The sequence below is a fragment of the Drosophila sulfurigaster genome, chromosome 2R, assembly GCF_023558435.1.
Source record: "Drosophila sulfurigaster albostrigata strain 15112-1811.04 chromosome 2R, ASM2355843v2, whole genome shotgun sequence".
NCBI classification, from domain to species: Eukaryota; Metazoa; Arthropoda; class Insecta; order Diptera; family Drosophilidae; genus Drosophila; species Drosophila sulfurigaster.
Window position 1 is genome coordinate 6,517,365 of NC_084882.1, and position 20,941 is coordinate 6,538,305.

The 20,941-nt window shown below is 39.4% G+C and overlaps 5 protein-coding genes across 12 annotated transcripts; 3 read left to right on the top strand and 2 right to left on the bottom strand.

Moving 5' to 3' along the window:
• The first annotated feature begins 1,378 nt into the window (after positions 1-1,378).
• Positions 1,379-2,256, top strand: LOC133838271 (3-oxoacyl-[acyl-carrier-protein] reductase FabG-like). The gene has a single exon (XM_062269333.1). The coding sequence runs from the start codon at positions 1,417-1,419 to the stop codon at positions 2,188-2,190; it is 774 nt and encodes a 257-aa protein (XP_062125317.1). The 5' UTR covers positions 1,379-1,416; the 3' UTR covers positions 2,191-2,256.
• Positions 2,257-2,708: 452 nt separating this feature from the next.
• Positions 2,709-3,740, top strand: LOC133838270 (uncharacterized oxidoreductase TM_0325-like). Its single transcript, XM_062269332.1, has one exon. The coding sequence runs from the start codon at positions 2,769-2,771 to the stop codon at positions 3,540-3,542; it is 774 nt and encodes a 257-aa protein (XP_062125316.1). The 5' UTR covers positions 2,709-2,768; the 3' UTR covers positions 3,543-3,740.
• A 69-nt stretch (positions 3,741-3,809) lies between these two features.
• Positions 3,810-4,871, top strand: LOC133838269 (uncharacterized oxidoreductase TM_0325-like). The gene has a single exon (XM_062269331.1). The coding sequence runs from the start codon at positions 3,956-3,958 to the stop codon at positions 4,727-4,729; it is 774 nt and encodes a 257-aa protein (XP_062125315.1). The 5' UTR covers positions 3,810-3,955; the 3' UTR covers positions 4,730-4,871.
• Positions 4,811-5,657, bottom strand: LOC133838272 (uncharacterized oxidoreductase TM_0325-like). Its single transcript, XM_062269334.1, has one exon. The coding sequence runs from the start codon at positions 5,655-5,657 to the stop codon at positions 4,890-4,892; it is 768 nt and encodes a 255-aa protein (XP_062125318.1). The 3' UTR covers positions 4,811-4,889.
• A 663-nt stretch (positions 5,658-6,320) lies between these two features.
• On the bottom strand, positions 6,321-20,370 carry LOC133835915 (putative mediator of RNA polymerase II transcription subunit 26). Of its 8 annotated transcripts, XM_062266097.1 has the most exons (11): positions 17,076-17,786; positions 15,428-15,668; positions 12,921-15,362; positions 9,185-9,519; positions 9,049-9,113; positions 8,909-8,980; positions 8,523-8,627; positions 8,294-8,455; positions 8,078-8,227; positions 7,833-8,014; positions 6,321-7,465 (listed from the first exon to the last, which is right to left on the bottom strand). In XM_062266097.1, exons 1-11 carry the CDS (start codon positions 17,451-17,453, stop codon positions 7,458-7,460), a joined length of 4,140 nt encoding a protein of 1,379 aa, XP_062122081.1. In that variant the 5' UTR covers positions 17,454-17,786; the 3' UTR covers positions 6,321-7,457. The 8 variants fall into 8 exon arrangements, with proteins under 8 accessions (XP_062122081.1, XP_062122087.1, XP_062122084.1 ...); XM_062266103.1 differs by lacking the exon at positions 17,076-17,786 and adding an exon at positions 20,158-20,370 and having other exon boundaries at positions 6,321-8,014; positions 9,185-9,477; XM_062266100.1 differs by lacking the exon at positions 17,076-17,786 and adding an exon at positions 20,158-20,370 and having other exon boundaries at positions 6,321-8,014.
• Positions 20,371-20,941: the final 571 nt, after the last annotated feature.

Here is a 20,941-nt window from a genome sequence, read left to right on the forward strand (position 1 = left end):
AATTGGCACAAGTTGTGAAAACACAATTAATAGCCTATTTCCACTTCTCCAAAAAACCTCGGTTTTTTTTCGTCGAATCTAAAAACTCATAAGAAAAAAAGTGTTCGAAGCTTACAAAAACTGCAGTGCAGTGGAAATAGGCTATTAATCAACATCCCCTCAAAATAAACTGGAATGTAATGAATTATTCTAGGACGAATGAAGTGTATTAATAGCCTCTTTCCACCGCACGGTTTTCTTTGGTTTTCTTTGGTTTTTTCACGTTCAGGCCGAATGTTACGTTCGCCCCATGTAAAATCCCATAAAAAAAAAGTCGGTTTTTCTACGTTCGCGAGCTACGTAGAAATAGCGAACGCACTTTTTGGGTAATTATGCGATATTTTGATCGATATGACAACGAAAAAGAGCTCACCACTAACAAAACAGCTGACATTAAAGTGCGCCAAGGTATGAAAATAGAAAAATAAAAATTTTATTTTGCTTTTTAAAGCAAATTTTTTATATTTTAAATGAGCCAAAAAACTCGAAAGCCGTCAATATCGTGGAGTGGCATCCACAAGGCTATGTTGTTCGAGTTATGGGAGGAGAAATGTAGTGCCTTCTTTGGCCAATCCACAAAGGCGCTCCACAAGGATGCCAAACTCCTCCTATTAATTCGAAAATTATCTCAAAATGATTCGTTGTTTCCAGGAACATCGCGCTCCTAAAAACACCCATGCCGTTGCTAAAAAGTAAATGTATTTATGTAAATATTACATTGCTGCCAGCAATGGCCTATACTCTATACTTCGCTAATTTTCCCTCCACTTCGTTAAAATCCTCATAAAAATTCTGCAGTTTAATAAAATTTTCCATTTTCAAATGCGCATGCTGTTTTTTGAAATGTTCGCCAACTCGTGTTTACATTTGAACAGCTGATATTTCAGAGCGGCCATATTGAGAAATTTACCGTTGCCCATATTTTTCGGTTCGTGCAGATGGAAACCCCGAAACGGGACTTTAAAAAACGTAGAAAAACTGAGTGAGGTGGAAAGAGGCTATTAGTCTAAATCTGAAATTACACCTGAGACGAGGTGTGACCATAAGCAGAATATTTATAATTTGCTATTTGAGGGCGAGGATATATACCAAACAACACAACCAGTCATAATTGTCACTTGGTTACACTATATATAGTATTTTGATACCTTTTCAAACCGCACATAAAGAGCCGCGCCCTTTTAAAGAGCTATTAAATTTCTTTTTTCAATAAACTCATACTAAAAATATTGCGTTTATTAACATCATTTGCTACTCAATAATTATTTCCAATAATTGGCGCTCAAAAAAAGAATCGATTTTTTTGCGGAAAAAAAGGAATCGATGAAAATCGAATCGGTTCTAGCTCTGGCATTCATTTATTGAGATCATCTTGTTATGTCAAGCTTCAAGGACAAAGTGATTATAGTAACAGGTGCTAGCTCCGGTATTGGAGCAGGAGCTGCTGTCCACCTGGCCAGTCTAGGAGGCCTTCTCACAATTGTTGGTCGCAATGTGGACAAACTGAAGGAAACTGCCGACAAAATTGTGGCAGTTGGAGGTTCTCCTGCGTTACAACTACAAGCGGACATGAACAACGAGGCCGATGTGGAAAATATTGTTACGGCAACGCTTGAGAAACACGGTCGTATCGATGTGCTGGTCAACAATGCTGGCATCTTGGAAACCGGTACCATTGAGAACACCTCGTTAGCTCAATACGATCGCGTGATGAATACAAATATACGTGCCGTGTATCAATTAACTATGTTGGCCACTCCCGAGTTGATCAAGACCAAAGGTAACATAGTTAACGTTTCCAGCGTAAATGGCATTCGATCCTTCCCTGGCGTGCTGGCGTACAATGTGTCTAAGGCAGCAGTGGATCAATTGACTCGCTGTGTGGCTCTCGAGCTGGCATCCAAGAAAGTTCGCGTCAATTCAGTTAATCCTGGTGTTATCATAACGGAGATTCACAAACGCGGCGGCATGAATGATGCTACCTATCAAAAGTTCTTGGAGCACTCTAAAACCACTCATGCCATGGGTCGTCCTGGCGATGTCACCGAGGTAGCGCAGGCAATCGCTTTCCTGGCCAGCGATGCTGCCAGCTTTACAACTGGCGTTAGTTTGCCTGTGGATGGAGGAAGGCATGCGATGTGTCCACGTTAATTAACATAATTAGTTATTTTGGTGTATTACGATGTTTGCATTTAATAAAGATAACATTTTCAATAATTAATACTTGCAAGATTTCACTTACTTCAATGCATTTGATGATCGTATTTTCGAGTATCGTATTGTATATTTATAAACACAAAAGCTATACTCGAATTCCTCTGTGTCGTATCGTATAAGAAAAGTATGGAAAGCGCATTTGCCGCAAACTAACGATAGCTGATAGCTTTTATTTAATTTAAATTGCCACCACTGTTCAAATTACCAACAACATTACATTGTTTTATTGTTATTATCGTTATCCAACTTACATAAGTGTTTCAGTTTTGATGCCATTTATTTGTATTGCTTCCAAAAATAATTGCGTGCAAATTCTGTTAATTATAAAGCAACAGAATACGTCAAGAGTATTGTTAGCGTTTATCTCATTTGAATTTCACAACGCCGATCCCTCTCGAAAGCTCAACTTATCGATAATGCTACTATCGACTTGAACAAATTAACCGCTGCTGACAAACTTCAATGTCAATAGCGATTCTACTATCATTCCAAATAGACGTATCAACAGCACTATGCCGAGTTTCAAAGATAAAGTCATCATTGTGACAGGTGCCAGCTCTGGCATTGGAGCAGCAACTGCTGTACATCTCTCTAGCCTTGGTGGGCAGCTTGTTATTGTGGGGCGCAATGTGGCAAAGTTGAAGGAAACTGCTGACAATATTCTAGCAGCTGGCGGATCAGCTGCTCTGCAGCTGGAAGCGGACATGAACAAGGAGTCAGATGTGGAGCAGATAGTTGCAGCTACGATCAAACAATTTGGAAAACTTGATGTACTTGTGAACAATGCGGGCATCATCGAGCTGGGCAGCATAGAGAACACTTCAGTGGAGCAGTACGATCGCCTGATGAACACCAATGTACGAGCTGTCTACCAATTGAGCATTTTAGCCACGCCAGAGCTGATCAAGACCAAGGGCAACATTGTGAACATTTCCAGCGTGAATGGCATTCGATCCTTCCCTGGTGTACTAGCTTATAATATCTCCAAGGCGGCTATTGATCAGTTTACACGATGCGCAGCTCTTGAATTGGCGCCCAAAGGAGTGCGCGTTAATGCCGTCAATCCTGGCGTGATTATTACGGAATTGCAAAAACGGGGCGGACTCAACGACGAAGCCTACGCCAAATTTGTTGAACGTGCTAAGGAGACACACGCCTTGGGGCGACCAGGAGAAGCGCGGGAGGTGGCAGCTGCCATTGCGTTTCTTGCTAGTGATGAAGCCAGTTTCTCGACGGGCATAAGTTTGCCTGTGGATGGCGGTCGTCATGCTATGTGCCCTCGCTGAATTGTCTATATTTAGCATTTAATAAATCATAAACAATCGCAGCTAAACAAATAGATTAATTAGCAGCTCAGTTTTTGTTCACGATTTGTATTTCACAACTCCACTTGAAAAACTTATCGATACACTTGATAATCGATTTGCAAGTTGCAAATAATAAATATTCAGATCACATTATGACAAGAAATAAATATTAAAGAAAATTGATATTCCAGTAAAAAAGTTTAATTTAATTCGAGAAGTAGCAAGAATAACATGAGTTGTATTTCCTATAATAATTGACCTTTGAAAATAGCTAAGCTCGTTGTAAATTTAGCTAAATTGGTTACACTTGACCAGAGAAACTTATCGATTTGGCTTGTTTGTTGATAGCTCGATAGGGATTCAATTACTAGTCCATCCACGATAAGAGTAAAATGCCGAGTTTTAAAGACAAAGTGATCATTGTAACAGGTGCCAGCTCTGGCATCGGAGCAGCAACTGCCGTGCACATGGCCAGTCTCGGAGGACAGCTTGTGATTGTAGGGCGTAATGTGATGAAGCTGAAGGAAACTGCCGACAATATTCTGGCAGTAGGAGGATCAGCTGCGCTTCAACTAGAAGCGGACATGAACAAGGAGGCGGATGTAGAGCAGATAGTTCCAGCTACAATTAAACATTTTGGCAAACTGGATGTGCTTGTGAACAATGCCGGCATCATTGAGCTGGGTAGCATAGAGACCACTTCTTTGGAGCAGTATGATCGCATTATGAACACCAATGTCAGAGCTGTCTATCAATTAACCATCCTAGTCACTCCAGAGTTGATTAAAACCAAAGGTAACATTGTGAACGTGTCCAGCGTGTGCGGCTTGCGGTCTTTTCCCGGCGTGCTCGCCTACAACGTGTCCAAGTCAGCGGTGGATCAATTCACACGTTGTGTGGCTCTGGAACTAGCGTCCAAGGGAGTGCGTGTCAACTGTGTTAACCCTGGTGTGATTATCACAGAATTACAGAAGCGCGGCGGCTTGGATGATGATGCGTACGCCAAGTTTCTAGAACGCTCCAAGGAGACGCATGCATTGGGTCGCCCTGGAGAGGTAGGCGAGGTGGCTGCAGCCATCGCATTCTTGGCCAGCGATGATGCCAGCTTCTCGACAGGTGTCAACTTGCCTGTCGATGGGGGTCGTCATGCAATGTGCCCGCGGTGAAGATGGCAGAGAAGTCCCAATATAAACTAAAAAACTCCAATTCAATACCAATTTGTCGTATTACATTATTTATAAAAACAGTTGTGTTTTTAACGTTTATTAGTCTTGTAATTATGATTAAAATAAATGCCTTTTTGCTCAACAGGGAAGATTGTTACCTTTAGCGTGGGCACATGGCGTGACGTCCCCCGTCAACAGCCAAACTGACTCCCGTGGTGAAGCTGGCCAAGTCACTGGCCAAGAATGCAATGGCATTAGCCACTTCATCCGTTGTGCCTGGCCGTCCTAGGGCGTGTGTGCTTTTCGAGTGCTCCAGGAACTTTTGATAGGTCACCTCATCCATGCCGCCGCGCTTGTGGAGATTAGTTACAGTAACGCCAGGATTGACGCAATTAGCACGCACTCCTTTGGCAGCAAGTTCAAGGGCAACGCAACGCGTTAATTGATCCACGCCCATTTTGGAAATGTTGTAGGCGAGTACGCCAGGAAAGGATCGTATGCCATTCACGCTGGATACGTTCACAATGTTGCCCTTGGTTTTGATTAGCTCAGGAGTGGCCAACATGGTCAAATGATAGATGGCACGCAGGTTGGTGTTCATCACGCGATCAAACTGCTCCAGGGAAGTGTTCTCAATGCTGCCGTTTTCCAGGATGCCCGCATTGTTAACCAGCACATCGAGTTTGCCATATTTCTCCAAAGTCTCGCGCCACACTCGATCTGTATCATCCTCCTTGCTGATGTCGCCCACAACAACAGCGGGTGCTGAACCTATTTGTCTGCATTGATCTTCAACCTTCTTCAAATTCTCCACATTACGTCCATTAAGCGCAAGGCAAGCACCATGTTTTGCCAATTTGACAGCGGTTGCGGCGCCAATTCCGGAACTAGCGCCTGTTATGAGCACAACTTTGCCCGCAAAATTCATTTTATTTATGTATTGCGTTATTACGTAAACAGCTGGACTTTAAAAGCGCATCAACCGCAGCTTCTTGGCTCTTGTTTTTTTTTTCTTAGAGATAAAGCTTTTTTGTCTTCTTTGATAAGAAATTAGTGCACATCTCTGTTTAATCTAATATACAATTTGTATATTCAAGCTATTGTGCTAAATATACCAAAATTGTTACAGTGACTGGAGAAAGTAATGAAATAAGGAATTTTTTAAACTATTAGGATGGAAAATTTAATATTAAATTTGGTGTTTTCTACTCTTAAGTTGTCATTGATTTGGTAAATTAGCAAAATAAACAAATAACAATTTATCAAGTGTAACTAGATAACACTCTTGAACAGTATAGACTCTGGTCACACTTCACTTAATAAATTCTCTTATAGAACTAATTGTATATTCTAAATAACAGCTTAAAATTAAATTTAAAAACAATAATAATGAATTAAAAATACTTTAGATGTAATAAATGGTTAAATATAGAAAATCAATAGTGCGCTAGAGAGAACTGGTTAAGTCTACGCTGATCACCTCCCACCTGTTAACCAGCGTTGCCACTCTGTTCTAATTCCAAGTTTTAACGCCAGCGACAGGTTGTTTTGAATCGTACCCAATAAATAATTTGAATTTAAATTGCAAAAGTTTTTCGTACATAGTTTATTTATTGAATTATGCAACTTGATCATCACCTTACATGCACAATGTCCAACATTCACATACATAATCATGAGTGTGAATGTTATTAATACTATATTATGTGTATTTTTTACAGCGCATTGATATAGATTTTCTTCATCTTAAATTTGAAACAACAAAACGGATTTGAGTTCAAGTTATATATATTTTTTTAAAAGCGCGTGTTTCATCAACTTTAGAAAAATATATATGTGTATATTTATACCGTTATATATACGTATGTTTTTATATGGTAGCAATATATTTGATTACATGGACTGGGTACAAATTTTGTATACAATTCTTTTCAATACGATTGCATTTCTTTTCATTATGTGTATTAACAACATTAATTCTTTCTTTCAATTTCATACAGCTTAGTAATAAATGGAAGTAAAATTCATTTCAGTTTTTCAGAGGTGAGGTGGTGTCTACAAAGCGAACTATAGATTGTATATCAAAGTGTATCGAGCGAAAATTTTTTCAGGCGTGCATTTGCAGTAAATCAATTAACTAATTTTTGTTGAAACCCGAACTCTTCCAACTTCATATAAAATAATAACTAAATAGAAGCTGCAATTAAAAAATTAATAATATATTGGTTTTTGTATTTTAATTCATAAATAGTTTTTTGGTTTTTTTCTATTATTCATTTCTTTTTGTTTTAGTACTATTATGTAATACAGAATTATATGCTTAATACAATCATTAATGTTTTAAATTTTAAATTAATCTAATTGTAAACTTAGACATTTAATAAAGGGCGCGTGTCTACCATACGCGATACTTTTAATTTTCCGCATCAATGTTATTATTAATTTCATCAGTTAATAGAACACAACAAACAAAAAGAGTGTGTGTGTGTGTTTGGATGTATTGGTAGAAGGATGAGAGGGAAAATAGCAATTGTCATTTGTCTTGAAAATGGCTGAGGGATTTTCAAGCAAAACAATGCGATAATATCATTTGGGACAAAACCCCGTAAGGCGTGTGGATCTCAACGTGTGTGGAACTCATTCGATGCTCAGTTGTGTATCGTATGTTGGATGTTCTATCTGCGGTTGTTGTTTTTGCTGTGTTGTGCTTAAATTAGGCAAACGACAACTAAAAATCTAGAAATAGTACAATACGTATATGGATAGTTAGGTATATAGTGGGGGATACTCCATTCTAACGACGGATAGCGTACAAAGTTGAGATTTCATATGTGGGGTTCGATTCACGATAACTCACGAAAGCACACAACAAAAGTTACAAAATGTAATGAGATAGTATGCGTTATGAGTGAATATCATGCGTCAAACATGCATGCCACATGCCCTCTGTTGTATGTATGCATATGAGAGTTTGTGTTATAGTTGTAGATGTGTGTGAGTTTGTGTGTGTGCGTCTGTGCGTTAACAGCTTTAAATTGTATGAAGATAATACATTCAGGCCGCAAAATATTGATGACATTGGGTGAAGTTTAACTACTACCACCTTGTCCTTTGTCGTAAATTAATTCCTCGCAAATTTTAAGCAGATCGGCATTCTCTCGCGATTTCTGTTGCAGCTGCTCGGCCGTTGAGATGCGCGACACTTCCTCTTTTTTGAGTAAAGCTTTCAATTTTTTCACCTCATCCGTATGCTCCTTTGAAATAGTGGCCAGCTTTTTGTTGGCACTGCGAAAAAGAGTATAAAGATTAGTATTGGATCTAATTGTAGTATGAACTAAATTCCCATACATTTCCATTTGCTGCATGGCATGGCTTTTCATTTGCTCATATCTCTGTTCTTGCTGTCGCAATTTCTCTTGCAATTTTTTCTTTTCATCCAGGAGATTCTCCTCGATCTGCTTCAGATGAGATGTCATCTCTTTGCTTTTTTCATATTTCCTATAAAGAGAATACATGTATACAATTATGAATCAACAAGAGTGTGATTCAGCATCGTCAACTTACACATGCAGGTCAGAGAATGTCGTTTCCAGCGACGTTAGGTGATGATAATTGGAATCACGATCTGTTTGTACCTCCTGCATTTCCCGTTCATGGTTTTGCACCAATTGCTCCTTGTCGTGGATTAACTCTGCAATGGCTTTCTCGTAGGCTTCAATAACGCCACTGAGCGGATTGCCCATATAGAATTAATATGATTTAGTTGACACTACACAAATCATTCGCAACTTACTTGAGCTTTGTGTTTGTCTTATCCTTATCTGTAATGCGTTTGACGAGTGCTTCCTCACGTTGTTCGGCATCCTTGAGTTTCTTTTCAATATCCTCAGAGCGGGTGCTAAAAATATAGAACCGGGTTGATTAAAACGTCCATCTTCAAAATGCCCGCGAACGAGAGTAAGAGACTAAAGGATAATAGTTCACACCCATATATTACATTTTAATTTCTTAACAGCAACCTTAAATGAACATTTACTTTTATATCAACGCACTTATATAGTGGACTGGTCTTAAGACTGGTCTAAAAATCAATCTTCTCAATTCAGATATTTAAGTTTTTAAATCTCTGATTAAAGATATGACACATATTTGCATTTTGCAAAATTTCGCATTACTTACACTTCATTCTTTATTTTTTTCTCCAGTTCATCCATATTGTTATATTTGTTGGTCTTGTCCTCCGAGTTCAAGCTGAAAATTGAAGATTCAAATAATATGTTATTTTACAGTTAAGTAGGTTCCACATGGAATTTATTTACTTGGAATTGTCGAAGGGTTTGTTGCAATCGTTATCAATGACGTCCACACTCATTTTAGCATGCTTCTAAAATTAGATAAATATGAATAAATTTAATTTTAAAAGCTTAGTTTAGTTTTTTGTATCAGTGAACTTACTTTTGATCTATCCACAGGCGGTTTTATCTGCAATTCTCTTTGGGTTCCAGGTCCCTCTGACTTTTTGGATGTTTTGGCACTCGGTTCAATAACAAACGACTGATTACTGCCGCTTGTCTCGTGCTCCTCCAATGTAGGGCTCAATGCACGTGCTAAGTTATTATTATTGCTTAATATATTAAGCAGTGTTTGCTCCTGCTGATGCTGGGATTGATTCACAGGCACCGGAGCACCGAGAAGCGGATCGAATTTCAATAGTAACGAACTGCGATCGATGGGCGCATTGTTGCTGCCTTTTGTGTATAAATAATCGAAATCTGATGAATTGAATATTACTATGGATCGTATTGTGTAATTGTATGATGTATGAGTTGAGTAATCATGCGCGTGCGTTTGTTATTGTGCGTTTTTTGTTGACATTGTTGATAATGTTGTGAGAGAAAATAAAGAGAAAAATACACATAAAGTTAGTCAATAAATATGAACAATCAAAAGTAAATATTTTTCTAATCAATGGAACTCTTAATATGAAACGTAAAACTCACGTAAATCTAGACAAAGACCAAATAAATGTTTATAAGATATAAGGCATTACAATGTCGAGATTGTGGAAGGTTGCGCATAAGCGACATTTTTATGCCTCATAGCATAACATAATTAGATTATTTTAAAACATTGAGAGTGGATCCCATTCCTCTTCTTTTTTTGTAAGTAAATATGGAAGGGAGACAAAAAATACAAATATTTCATGACTCAAAGTTGCCCAACCCTTGAGAGACTACCTTCTCTCCTCCCTTGAGCCCCTTTTGAATCCATATAGCTAGGTGTGTCGCACCGTAACCGCATTATTTGCCCAAACATATACATATACACACTATATACAGATTGTATATATACAAAACAAATGTCAGTAAAAATAGTGAAAACAAGAACCCGGGCAGTCCCAGATAAGCACAGATATCTTAGAGAACATAATGTAGAATGCGGGTCACTCAACTGCAGGCGCTAATAGAAGTATTTCAAGATAAAAAATGCGAAAACAAAACAAAATGAAATGGAAGCAGCAACAGAAGCAGAGTAGAAACAATGGGAAGAAAGAGAAGCCGCAACTGTGACTTGTGAGTCATTTTATGCAATCGCGAGACGACCCCAAGAAGTGGGTTGCTTTTATAATGGACATGAACCAATTGACAAACTGATGCATTGACAAGACACAGTAGTAAAAGAGAGCCGACAAACGAATTGGAGAGCGTGGAGCGTGAGAGTGTGGAGCGTACAAATGAGCTGTAAGAGGAGGCACAGAGACAGAGAGAGAGAGAAAAAACTTTTCACACAGCACTGCGTTTTAATTGCGTGTCCGTCTTGTCTTTCTTGACAACTTTTGCATTTCCAAGATTCTTTACAATTATTAAAAGAAATAATATCCGAACTTAACCATGACCATTGAGCGCCCACACTGGTGCACACAAACAAAACATATACATACATATATACACACATATAATAAAAAGTTATTCTCTCATACAATGAAGTTTTACGCTCTCGTTCAATGTGAAAAAATATAATTTATTTTTGTTACTCGAGTTAAGTCGAGTTGTGTTGAGTCTACGTCCTCATCTCGGTTTTATTTATGCTCTTGTGTGAGTTTTGTCATTGACACTTTTCTGTTACTTGGCAAGTTGTTGTTGTTGCTTGTTGGACCCACAACACACACACACACAGCTGCTTTGCATTTTTGCAAATTTGGACAGATAACAGTCAGAAAACAAGCAACACACAAATGGTATGGACAGGCACGAACTAAAATATTATTTTTCTTAAATTTCAATTACATTTACACTTGCAGCACTTTTTTTAAGCTCCATAAAACGATGAATAGGCGTGAAAGGAGCAAATGTTGTTTTAGAGTCGTACGAGAAGCGCGACGTGTGCAGAGGATGAATAACAGCAGCGACAACGTCAGAAGTTGAAAACTAACTGAATTGGAATGCTAATGTGCTTACTTTTCTCCGATGCCAATAAGAAAAGAGGCGCACGGACGCGCATTCACATACAAATATACATACAGACACACAATGAGTGAATCCAAAAGAGAGAAAAAGAGAACCTGAAACACACATTGGCAACGAAAAATGAGAGCCACTAGTTTAATTCTGACTAGAGAGTGCGACAGTGACGCGTAAGCAATCATGGTGTAACATTACAAGGTGGATGTATCTTACATCTGTTGCCTGACGAGAACTAGAAAATAGCAGAGCGGATAGTATTTTAGTACCATGCTCTTATAATATGAGTAAGCGCGATGCGCCAACATCAAGAGAGAGCTGTCCATATGTTTTCATCTGAGTTCGTATTTTCAATGCGATTTTCTAGTTGCTCTTCTAACTACAAGTGTAGTAAAACTGCATGAGCATGTTCTACGCAAGATTGACATGCGTCAAATGGCTGTTTTAATATGAGAGTGCCAGAGCGAAAAATGCTGCTTTATTAAATATTTATTTAAAAATTGAAGTAAATAAAAATTATTTCATAATTAAATATTGTCTAGAATCTGCTTTTTGTGTTTGGCTTGGTTTCATTGTTCAGATAGAGATTTATTGCTTATTGTGAACAGAGTTGCATTTTGTTAGTCAGCGATAACTATGCTGGCGCCAAGTTAAATATTTATTTGAAAATATGACAATGCAATACAAAATTATTTAAAAGAAAGGTAAATTGGATCGAAAAAATTTTTCAGAATTCGGCAATTTTCTTTTCAGGCAACGCCTTTTGCCAATTAGCTAAAAATACAAAATGCGTTCATCGTACATTTGTATTTATACAAAGACATTTCTTTAATTGAACTTAGTGACGTCACTTAGAAGACATTTTCGTTTATTTTAGAGCGACGCGACGATTACGACATCTGAAGTTGATAAGGGTTCAAACACACAAAGAGAGAAAGACAGAACATAATATAAAGAGAGCACGTATAAAAGAGATTGTAATTTGAGAGAGTAAGCGAGGGAGCAGAATCATAAAAACGTGCACACGTACTTTGTAATTGCGGGTGTATGACTACTAAAGGGGCAATGCGGCATTTTGGAACAGCATTAAAATGCAGTCAAAACAACAACAACTGAAACGGCATGCAGACAGCTGCGCGTCGCAAGAGTCAAAAATTATGCACCTAATTGACGATAAAGCACAGCCCCCAGTTTTTTTTTCTGTAGTTGAGTTTCCTGTTTTTCTTGTACTCTTCTAGCGATAGTTGTGAAGTTCAGGTTCATTGCCTTGCATGTGGGGATTTATTTTTCTACCCTAGGACCATTAAAACCCAAGAAGGCATCTCTAAACATATATGAAAGTGCGACTTCAATAAATTTATGACTTTTTGAATAAAACTCAACAATTTCTGTATTTATATTTCTACTGCTATTGCTTTATTTTTGTTATGAGTTGATATTTCGAAGTCGAGCACACCCGATTAGTCCGTACTGGTTCTTTAAGCAGACGGTGGCACATGCAAACAAACTAACCTCGACCCTGCCGTGCCCCAAACATTTCAAGTTCAAATGGCAAAGCGGAGGGACTGCCTAAGGTCACGAATATACCAAGGCGATTAGCCAGATGTTGATTCAATGAGTGTACAGTCGATGCATTTAGAATTGGGGAGAATGGGGAGTGGTGCCATATGCATTTACAACATATGTACATATGTTATCATTACAGGGGTAATTTGCGGGATGTTACTCACTGTTGTTGTCGTTGGCTCCATCCTGGAATTCGGCATCATAGAACTGCTCCTTGGTGGAGTCACTAACCGCTGGTTCAATACTCTTGCCCTTTGCCATCTTACTAAAGCTGCTGCTGCTATACTGCGGTGCCTTGAAGATGTCATCAGAGATGGGTGATATGGCACCAAAGTGCTCAACGAACACATCATCCTTCTCATCGCTGGCGCTGAGCTGTTCCTTGGCTGACAATTTTTGCTCCTCAAGCAAAACGGTTGCATTGGGGATGGACGGCAACGGCTGGACGACTGCGGAAGTGGATGGAGTCACATCTTCATGTATGGACGGACGCTTAAGTTGTGGAGGCGGCTTATGTGTAGGTATGGGAGGTGAGTGGGTCTGCCGTTGTGGGTCCTTGGGACGATGAGTTGGTATGGGTGGAGATTTGGTCTCACGGAGTTGCTCTCGCGGCTGCACGTCTTCAGATACAGTAAGTTGTTTTGTTTGATGTGTAGGTATGGGCGGTGACAGCGGAGCCGGGGCAGAAGCTGGCTCAGCCCGCATTGATATATCCACATCCATAGGCTCAAGCTCATTACCCATGATATTCTCCTCGGTTGCTTCCATTGCTGGTGACGCATTTTGCTCTAGAGAGAAAGTGAGGCGGCTTTTCAATTTGTCCACATCGACAGGGCTTGAGGACTTCTTAATTCCCTGCTCATCCTCGCCTTGGTTCCCTTGTTGCAGATCTGATATGGTAAAGGTCTGCCGTTCACGATCTTTAACCGCATTAAGTGGCAGAGCATAGGTGTCGTTTAATGGCGATTCTCCTTTTATGGCAATAGTTGCATTAAGCGGAAGAGATTGTTCCGCCGGAGGTTGCTCCGCCTGTCGGGTGGTATCATTTAATGAAAATGTGCGACGCTGCTGACGATGAGCTTCACCTAGCGGCACTCCAAAGACAGCATGCGACTGTTGTGGATCACTTTCAATGAACTCAGTTTGGGTACCGTTAAAGGTCTCATTCATTGGCGAGCCATTGTCCATAGAAATAGTTGTACTTAACTGCTGATTTTCGGTTGGTTTTTCTGGACTTGGCTGCGTGACGGTTACCTGTATCGGAAGTGGGAATTTAGCTATAGCTCCACTCAGGTGGAGCTGGTGTTCAATCGACGGCTCAATGACCGCCTGCTCCAGATATGGCATTTCCTCACGCTCGGGCGGTGCGTGCGGTGATCTTGGAAAATGACAGGGTATCTCAGGTTCTTTAATCGGAAAAGATGGAGATGTGGGTGTCGTGCTGCCTTCATGAGACGAATCGACCATATTCAGTTGAAGCGGTTTCATATCGGAAACAGGCAATGCTAAAGCTGCCTGTTGTTCAGACAAATCATTCTGATCCATAGGTTTCTCTTCTACCGCATCCAATGTAGACTCTAATTGTCTTGTTATTTGAGTCGTAGGCTGTTGTGCTGTCGACGGTATTTCCTCCGATGGCTGATCAAATTGTTGTAAGACCATTTGCTCTTGTAACTCATCAAGTGTCTTTGATCTATGCGTGGGTATGGGTGGAGAGGCAGGAACTTCAACTGTCAGCTGTGCGGATTCCTGCTGACATTCTTCATTCTTTTCCAATAATTGTTGCTCCAATTTTAGTTCATCATTTTGCTCATGCTGTAGATTATCCAATAGTTGCTCACGTATCTTATCATCATGTTGTTTGAGCAATGGTTCAACCTTAGCCAATAAATCCTCGATTATTGGTTCATTTTTCTCTTGATGTTGACTATCCATTTGTTGCATCGGTAATTGATTATCATGTTGTTTGAGGATTGGTTCAACCTTAGCTAACAAATCCTCGACTATGGAATCATTTTTCTTGTACTGCTTACTATTTAATTGTTGCACAAGTAATTGATTTTCAAGATCATCAAGTGGCGGCTTATTCACATCCAGATGTTGCTCAGCATCCAACTTATTCTGCAATGGCTGGTGATTTTCTAGATCCTGCTGATTCACCTGTTGCATCACTTTCTGCTCCTCGCTTTGTATTTGCTTTTCCAGTACCTTATCCAACTGTGGTTCTTTATTCGTTCGATCTGGTTGCATTCCAATCGACTGTAACTGTTGTTGAAGGAACTGTTGGTCCTCGGGCGAGAAATTTAGTATTTCTATTGTTTCTGCTATTTCATCAATATCCATGGGCTCACAGCTATCGTTATGGCTAAGAGCAGCTGCATGTTGCTCGCTGTTTAGTGTATTTTCCAGAGTAGTGGCTGTCACATTGGAAAACTGGGTCTCCAGCACCTCATTCAGTGCACTCGAATATGCTTCCAGGTCACTGTGCTCCGCTGATATCTTGGCACTATTCATGGAAAGACATTCAGCAAAGACATCTGAATCCGAGTTGTAGTCGCGATCTGAGGACTTTGCTGTAGATGCATTCACATTCTCTATAAGTTGTGCTGTTGATAAATAAAGGACAGTTATTTATATAAGGATCATTCAGATTAGTTTAGTTGCCACTCACTTTCCATTTCAGCGCGAAGTGGCGCCAATTCCGGAATTTGTGCCTCATCGAACTCAGGCAGACCTGCAAATTTAATGATTCCAGACTCCACATCCTGTTGTTGGAAAAGATCACCGCTAATTGTTGGCATTGTCGGTGTTCCAGGCTGCGATGCAGTTCGCATCACTGCGGCAGCGGCTAGCGCCTTCTGTTGCTCTATGCTGTTGTGTCTCGGACTTGCCTTTACCACCAGCGGACTGAGCTGCAATAACAAGCAAAAGCAACAAACATTAACAAATTAATTAATTCACATAATTTTGAGCATCGCGTGTCAAGTGAAAAATGTGAAAATCTAACGAAAAATGTTTGGGAAAAGATATAAAAATAAATAAATGCAGATAATGCAATGGCGCGAACATGGCCCAAGCAATCGCTAGCAAAATGTAAACAAGTCATAACCTAACAATGCAAACATCATTATGATCGTCTTTGAGCGAAGAGTTTATTTATGGCATGATTGCAAGCGGTAAGTCTTAACTCATGACTCTCATAGATAAATATGCCCCGGTGTAGTTTGCTGATCACCAAAATAGCACAAGATCTGGGAAATATATAAGATAATTCTACAAACAAGATGTTACCCTTAAGGAACCGAAAGGAAAAGGGCATATTATAGAGAATATGTTATTAGATCTTGAAATTCACATCTTGGAATACTTCCAATACCAACTAATTTTTCAGCTTCTTTATAGTCATTCAAAAATGACATAAAAAGTAGGGTAACAAATATAAAAGTTAGTGAGTTTAATTCTAATATAAATTAATGTGTGCTTAATAATGTAGCAAACCATGATATTGAATATGAGTAAAATAGTGTAATTTGGAATTGTAAAACTGTAATTTCATTTTGAGGAATATTTTTATATTAATTAAACATATGTTAGCTTCAATCATTTAAGTTCAATGCATTCCGGTCAATCCAATTTTCGCCACAACAAAGTGCGAGAGATCGAACAACCCGGTTAGCTGTCGGTCAGTTGCCCGTTGTGACGCGGCCCAGAAAAAGCAAATGTCATGAAAGAAAGATGGGCGTATAGAAGGAGGGCAAAGCGGAGGTGCGAATGGGTCGTGGTGGGTAAGTGGGTCGCATGGCGTCGCAGAAATATACAAACGAAAAGGAAAATAAAATCTGAGCGTGTGGCGATGCATTCGATGTAGACGACAGTCGACAGCCACAGAGACAACGAATACGGCTGCCGCTGTCCGTTGTTGCATTGCGTTTAGAGGCCTTGCTGGTCGTCAATGCACGCGAAATTTAATTAGAGCGATGGCAAGCAACAAGGTTAAAGTCAGACAGGGAGACAGACAGCAGCAAATGGGGTGAAAGGATGTGTTTGGGCATTAGCATTTAGCTATGACGAATTGTATTGTGCTATCAACGGAGAACATTCAACAAATGTGTGAATTCAGAAAATAATTAATAGCGAGTGAACCAATAGAATCCACAGCACAATTACGAAAGATGTTCGCGTATGAAAGTGTGCTTCGAGAATATATAGTTTTTGTGTGGATGATTTTCAATGCTATCTATATATTAAAGAACAGACAGCTACGCCGAAACGCAATTTGTTGACAATATTGATAAATCCCGAACACAATCCACACATACCTCTAGGCTCATTGCCTGCAAATGTTCCATTTCATGGGCGGTAACTTGATCCAAATTCACATTAATCTCGCTAAGCAGCTGTTGTATGGTCTCTCGAGGACTTGAGGGCGTCGATACAACTTCAGGTTCCTTATCGACATCATCAATAAGAAGATTGTGCTGTTCTCCTAAACTATTCAAATCCTTAGCTGCCGAATCAAAGAGATTCTCTAGTTCGGTATCGATATTGCAACGATCCATTATTAAATTGACTTGTGGCGGTGGCGGCGGACTTGAAGTTGTCTCGGAGCTGGCTGAATTCGTTGTGAGACTGTCGGTTTCTGGGATGGGCAGCATAATGCTGCTGGGTCGCTTAATGAGATTGGATAGGAAATCCATTTGAGACACGAGTTTTCCTTACGCGTTAAATTCTCTCCACGCACGATTAACGATTAAAAACCAAGATCGTTTACTGCGCGGCTCACTGCGTCGTGTCACATATACGAAAACAATCAAAGTCTTTTTCAAATCACTTTTTGTATATAATGTTAGTTATAAATTTTCGGGACTAGATGTATTTGTACTGATGGGTATGAGTTATTCTATGTGGCCTACTCGGGCCGTCGACGTTGAGCACTCGATTTTCTAGCGCTCGTCATTAAATAATAGATCAGATTTTATTTTATTCTACGCGTCGTCTCACGATCACCAACTTCCCGTGCCGTACGCTGGCGTTTGTCTTTTACGTTTGAAATCAATTTAAAAATATTTTTCGTTTCAATTTGCTTTGCTCACCGGCACTGACAATCGAGAGCGAAATCGTGAGTGTGGCGCGCTCATCTGACTGATCGTGAGAGAGAGCGACAATAAGAGAGAGAGAGAGAGAGAGAGAGAGAGACCCCACTCTATTTATTCGAATGACATCCACAAAACCTATTCCACGTTTAGCTGCCATTCAGTGCTAGTTGTTCTTGTTTCTGGGAGAATTCAACCCCCAAAAGTAAGCATTATCAGTCGTCGAACTCTCGCAATGATGATGATATTAACTAGTACTAATACACTTATTTTGAATGTACTCTGTTGAGAATATATATTGTTCTATTCAAATTGTTCTGTATATATATAATATATTAATCAGAATAAGAGTATACCCGGTTTTGACAATCTCAATCAGAGCTCAAAAAATCAATCATAAGTTGTACACCCCTTTAATTACGGAAAAGTTAAGTCCCATCGTGTGTGGATGTTTGAGATACAATTTAATTAAACCGTTTAATTGAATTCGAGACTATTTATTGATTGTGCCACTTGAAAAATAAACAATGAAACGGAGGAGTGAGCGAATGACCGTCTTAGAAGCGATTTCAAAAGCAACTAACATGTACAAATATACAAAATGCAAAATTGCAGCGAAAAACCACAAATAAACAGAAGAAGTAGAGACTGAGAGAGACAGAGAGAACAAAAAATTAGCAACTGAGAATAGGGCGAATAAGTTAAGCTAATGAAAGAAAGTCTCGTTTTGTTACACTATATATATACTAGAAATGTATGTATGGTGCACCTATAGATGCACCCTGTATAACCCATGTGGATGCCAAGATATGCAATCCCGCGGCGCCCATTGTTGCGCATCGTGCACTTGAGGAAGTGCTCCACATAACCAGCCCTAGCTTAGTCTGGCTGTTGATTGCTGATTTCGCATATTTTAAAAGAGAAACCGAATATCACACGATGAGGCATGACGCCACATGACGCTGCTCTGCTGCTCCAACTGTTAAACAGCCAATGCGTGACAGGTGACAAGAGAATGGGAAGCAGTAGTTGCACTTGCAGTTGCACTTACAATAGGCTGCAACATTAGACAAACGATAAATGAAGTCCAGCACATACACGAAGTAATTAAATAATTGTACTTCAACTTAATGTGTAAACTTTACTGCAATAATATTAGTAAAAGATTCCTTGGAAAATTTGTTTATAATGCTTGACTATAGTATCACAACCAACAAATAAACAAAACGCAATAAGCGACGCCATAGACGACAATAAGAACAAGAGGAAAGCGAAAAGGGGGAGTATGCAATAATTTGAACGTAACCTATAAATAGACAAAAGGAATGAAAACGACGTCGTTTAATGTGGGGGAGGCGATTGCTGCGCCATCCGCAGAGAGCAAACAAGCTGCTTGCCAATGAACTTTGGCTTCACAGGAAGTAGTTCAAAGCAGAAAGCGAACGTTCTGTCATCTCTAGAATAGATCCCATCCCAATTGCTTAGGGGAGTGCAATCACTGTCGTACACTGGATACACTGATTTATTTTGGTATTTTTTGGCAAGCGTTCATGCACATCTGGATTCTGGTGACGTCAAGCAAACACAATGGAACATGTCAAGTGCATATGGCAACAATAGAACATTTAAACACACGACTTTTTGTAAATAATATACATAATTATTTTCCATACCGGCGTTTGCTGCCAAGAGTCCACCACAGCAACAGGCTCTGCGGATTTCATGTGTTTGGCTGACTTGTTGCCCATCGATAAAATGAATATTGCTCGTCAGATGGAACGTCCGAACGTCCGATCGCCACGGAACATAGAACGCACTGATCAAATGCGCTAAAAATCATTAAGACAGCAGCTGTGGAAGTCTCGTCAGACCCGGCAACCACAATAGCAGCCATCAGGCAGCAGCTAGTAATAATAATAAAAGCCAAGCAAAAGAAATGTAAAACATTGAGGAATACACTGAAGGCAGCGATGACATATTCGGGTTGCAACTAAAGCGCTGCGCAGCGAAGCACTGCGATTCTTTTGGTTCTTTGTTTTGTTTGTGGGCAGAGAGCAGAGAAGTCCATCATTGATCACAAAAGACAGTGACGCCAATAAAGGCAGAACGCTATGAATGCACATTTACACACAAACGCACACATACACAATAAACACATTCGTTTAACACTATTAGAAAGTGAACGTCGGCTAAATGTGTTATTTAGCAACACGCCCACTTGCCGGCTTTCGTAGATGAGCGCGCCACTAATTTCTCGTGGCCAAGTTATACGCTCCAACAACTATGATTGATTAATTGCCTTGCTTACCTTTGAGCCGCCATCATTTGTGTTCAATTCCTTGAGCACGCTGCGGTTGCCAAGACTAATACTATTTGAAGCGCCTTCCGACAAATTGTCTGCCGTCGAATGCAAATCTAATGCATTGAATTCCATTCTGTGAGCACCAATTAACAATAATAATTAACAAATAGGACAGATTCCACTTGCAATAACAACAATTTTTTTGCAACGCGTTGCGGTGAAAATGCCGCTACAATTTGAAGTCACTCAGCAGACGCCTCTGTTAAATTACATTAAATTCTGCTGTTATTAACAGCGGTGTGACTTTAATGTTGGCGGAATATATACAATTCAGCTTATTTAATGTTGCAGAATATTGTATATATTATACAATAGAGAGAATATTAATTAATCAATAATATCACATTAGTATTTTCTGTTAAAGTAAATAGAATTTCTTTTCAATTTCAAATCTAACAGCTGTTTATTTTCTATTAATTTGAGGTTCTGTTAATATACAGGGATATCTCAAAACTGTTAATCAACCTATATCGATACATCGGTAGTCTAACCTATCGATGCCATAGCACCGAGTTGTCATTTTACTTATCGCAAATCAAAGTGATTGTCACAGCTGTGCGGCGGAAAATTTAAAATGAAAATACACAAAGTACACAAAATGAATATTAATTTTTGATAGTCTTTATTAGAAAAATATTGCTCGCTTTGTCATGCATAACATTTCCTTTCATAGAATAACCATAATTATTTAACAATGAACGAGATTCTAGTCGCTTTAATATTTTAAATA

Bases quoted from the DNA above. Each gene is read 5' to 3' on its own strand.
- LOC133838271 (XM_062269333.1), top strand. From the start codon at position 1,417: ATGTCAAGCTTCAAGGACAAAGTGATTATAGTAACAGGTGCTAGCTCC.
- LOC133838270 (XM_062269332.1), top strand. From the start codon at position 2,769: ATGCCGAGTTTCAAAGATAAAGTCATCATTGTGACAGGTGCCAGCTCT.
- LOC133838269 (XM_062269331.1), top strand. From the start codon at position 3,956: ATGCCGAGTTTTAAAGACAAAGTGATCATTGTAACAGGTGCCAGCTCT.
- LOC133838272 (XM_062269334.1), bottom strand. From the start codon at position 5,657: ATGAATTTTGCGGGCAAAGTTGTGCTCATAACAGGCGCTAGTTCCGGA.
- LOC133835915 (XM_062266096.1), bottom strand. From the start codon at position 17,453: ATGGATTTCCTATCCAATCTCATTAAGCGACCCAGCAGCATTATGCTG. The intron at 15,669-17,075 runs GTATGTGTGGAT...TTGTTATTGCAG, and splicing joins TGCAGGCAATGAGCCTAGAG to CTCAGTCCGCTGGTGGTAAA. The intron at 8,228-8,293 runs GTAAGTTGACGA...TTCTCTTTATAG, and splicing joins ACATTCTCTGACCTGCATGT to GAAATATGAAAAAAGCAAAG.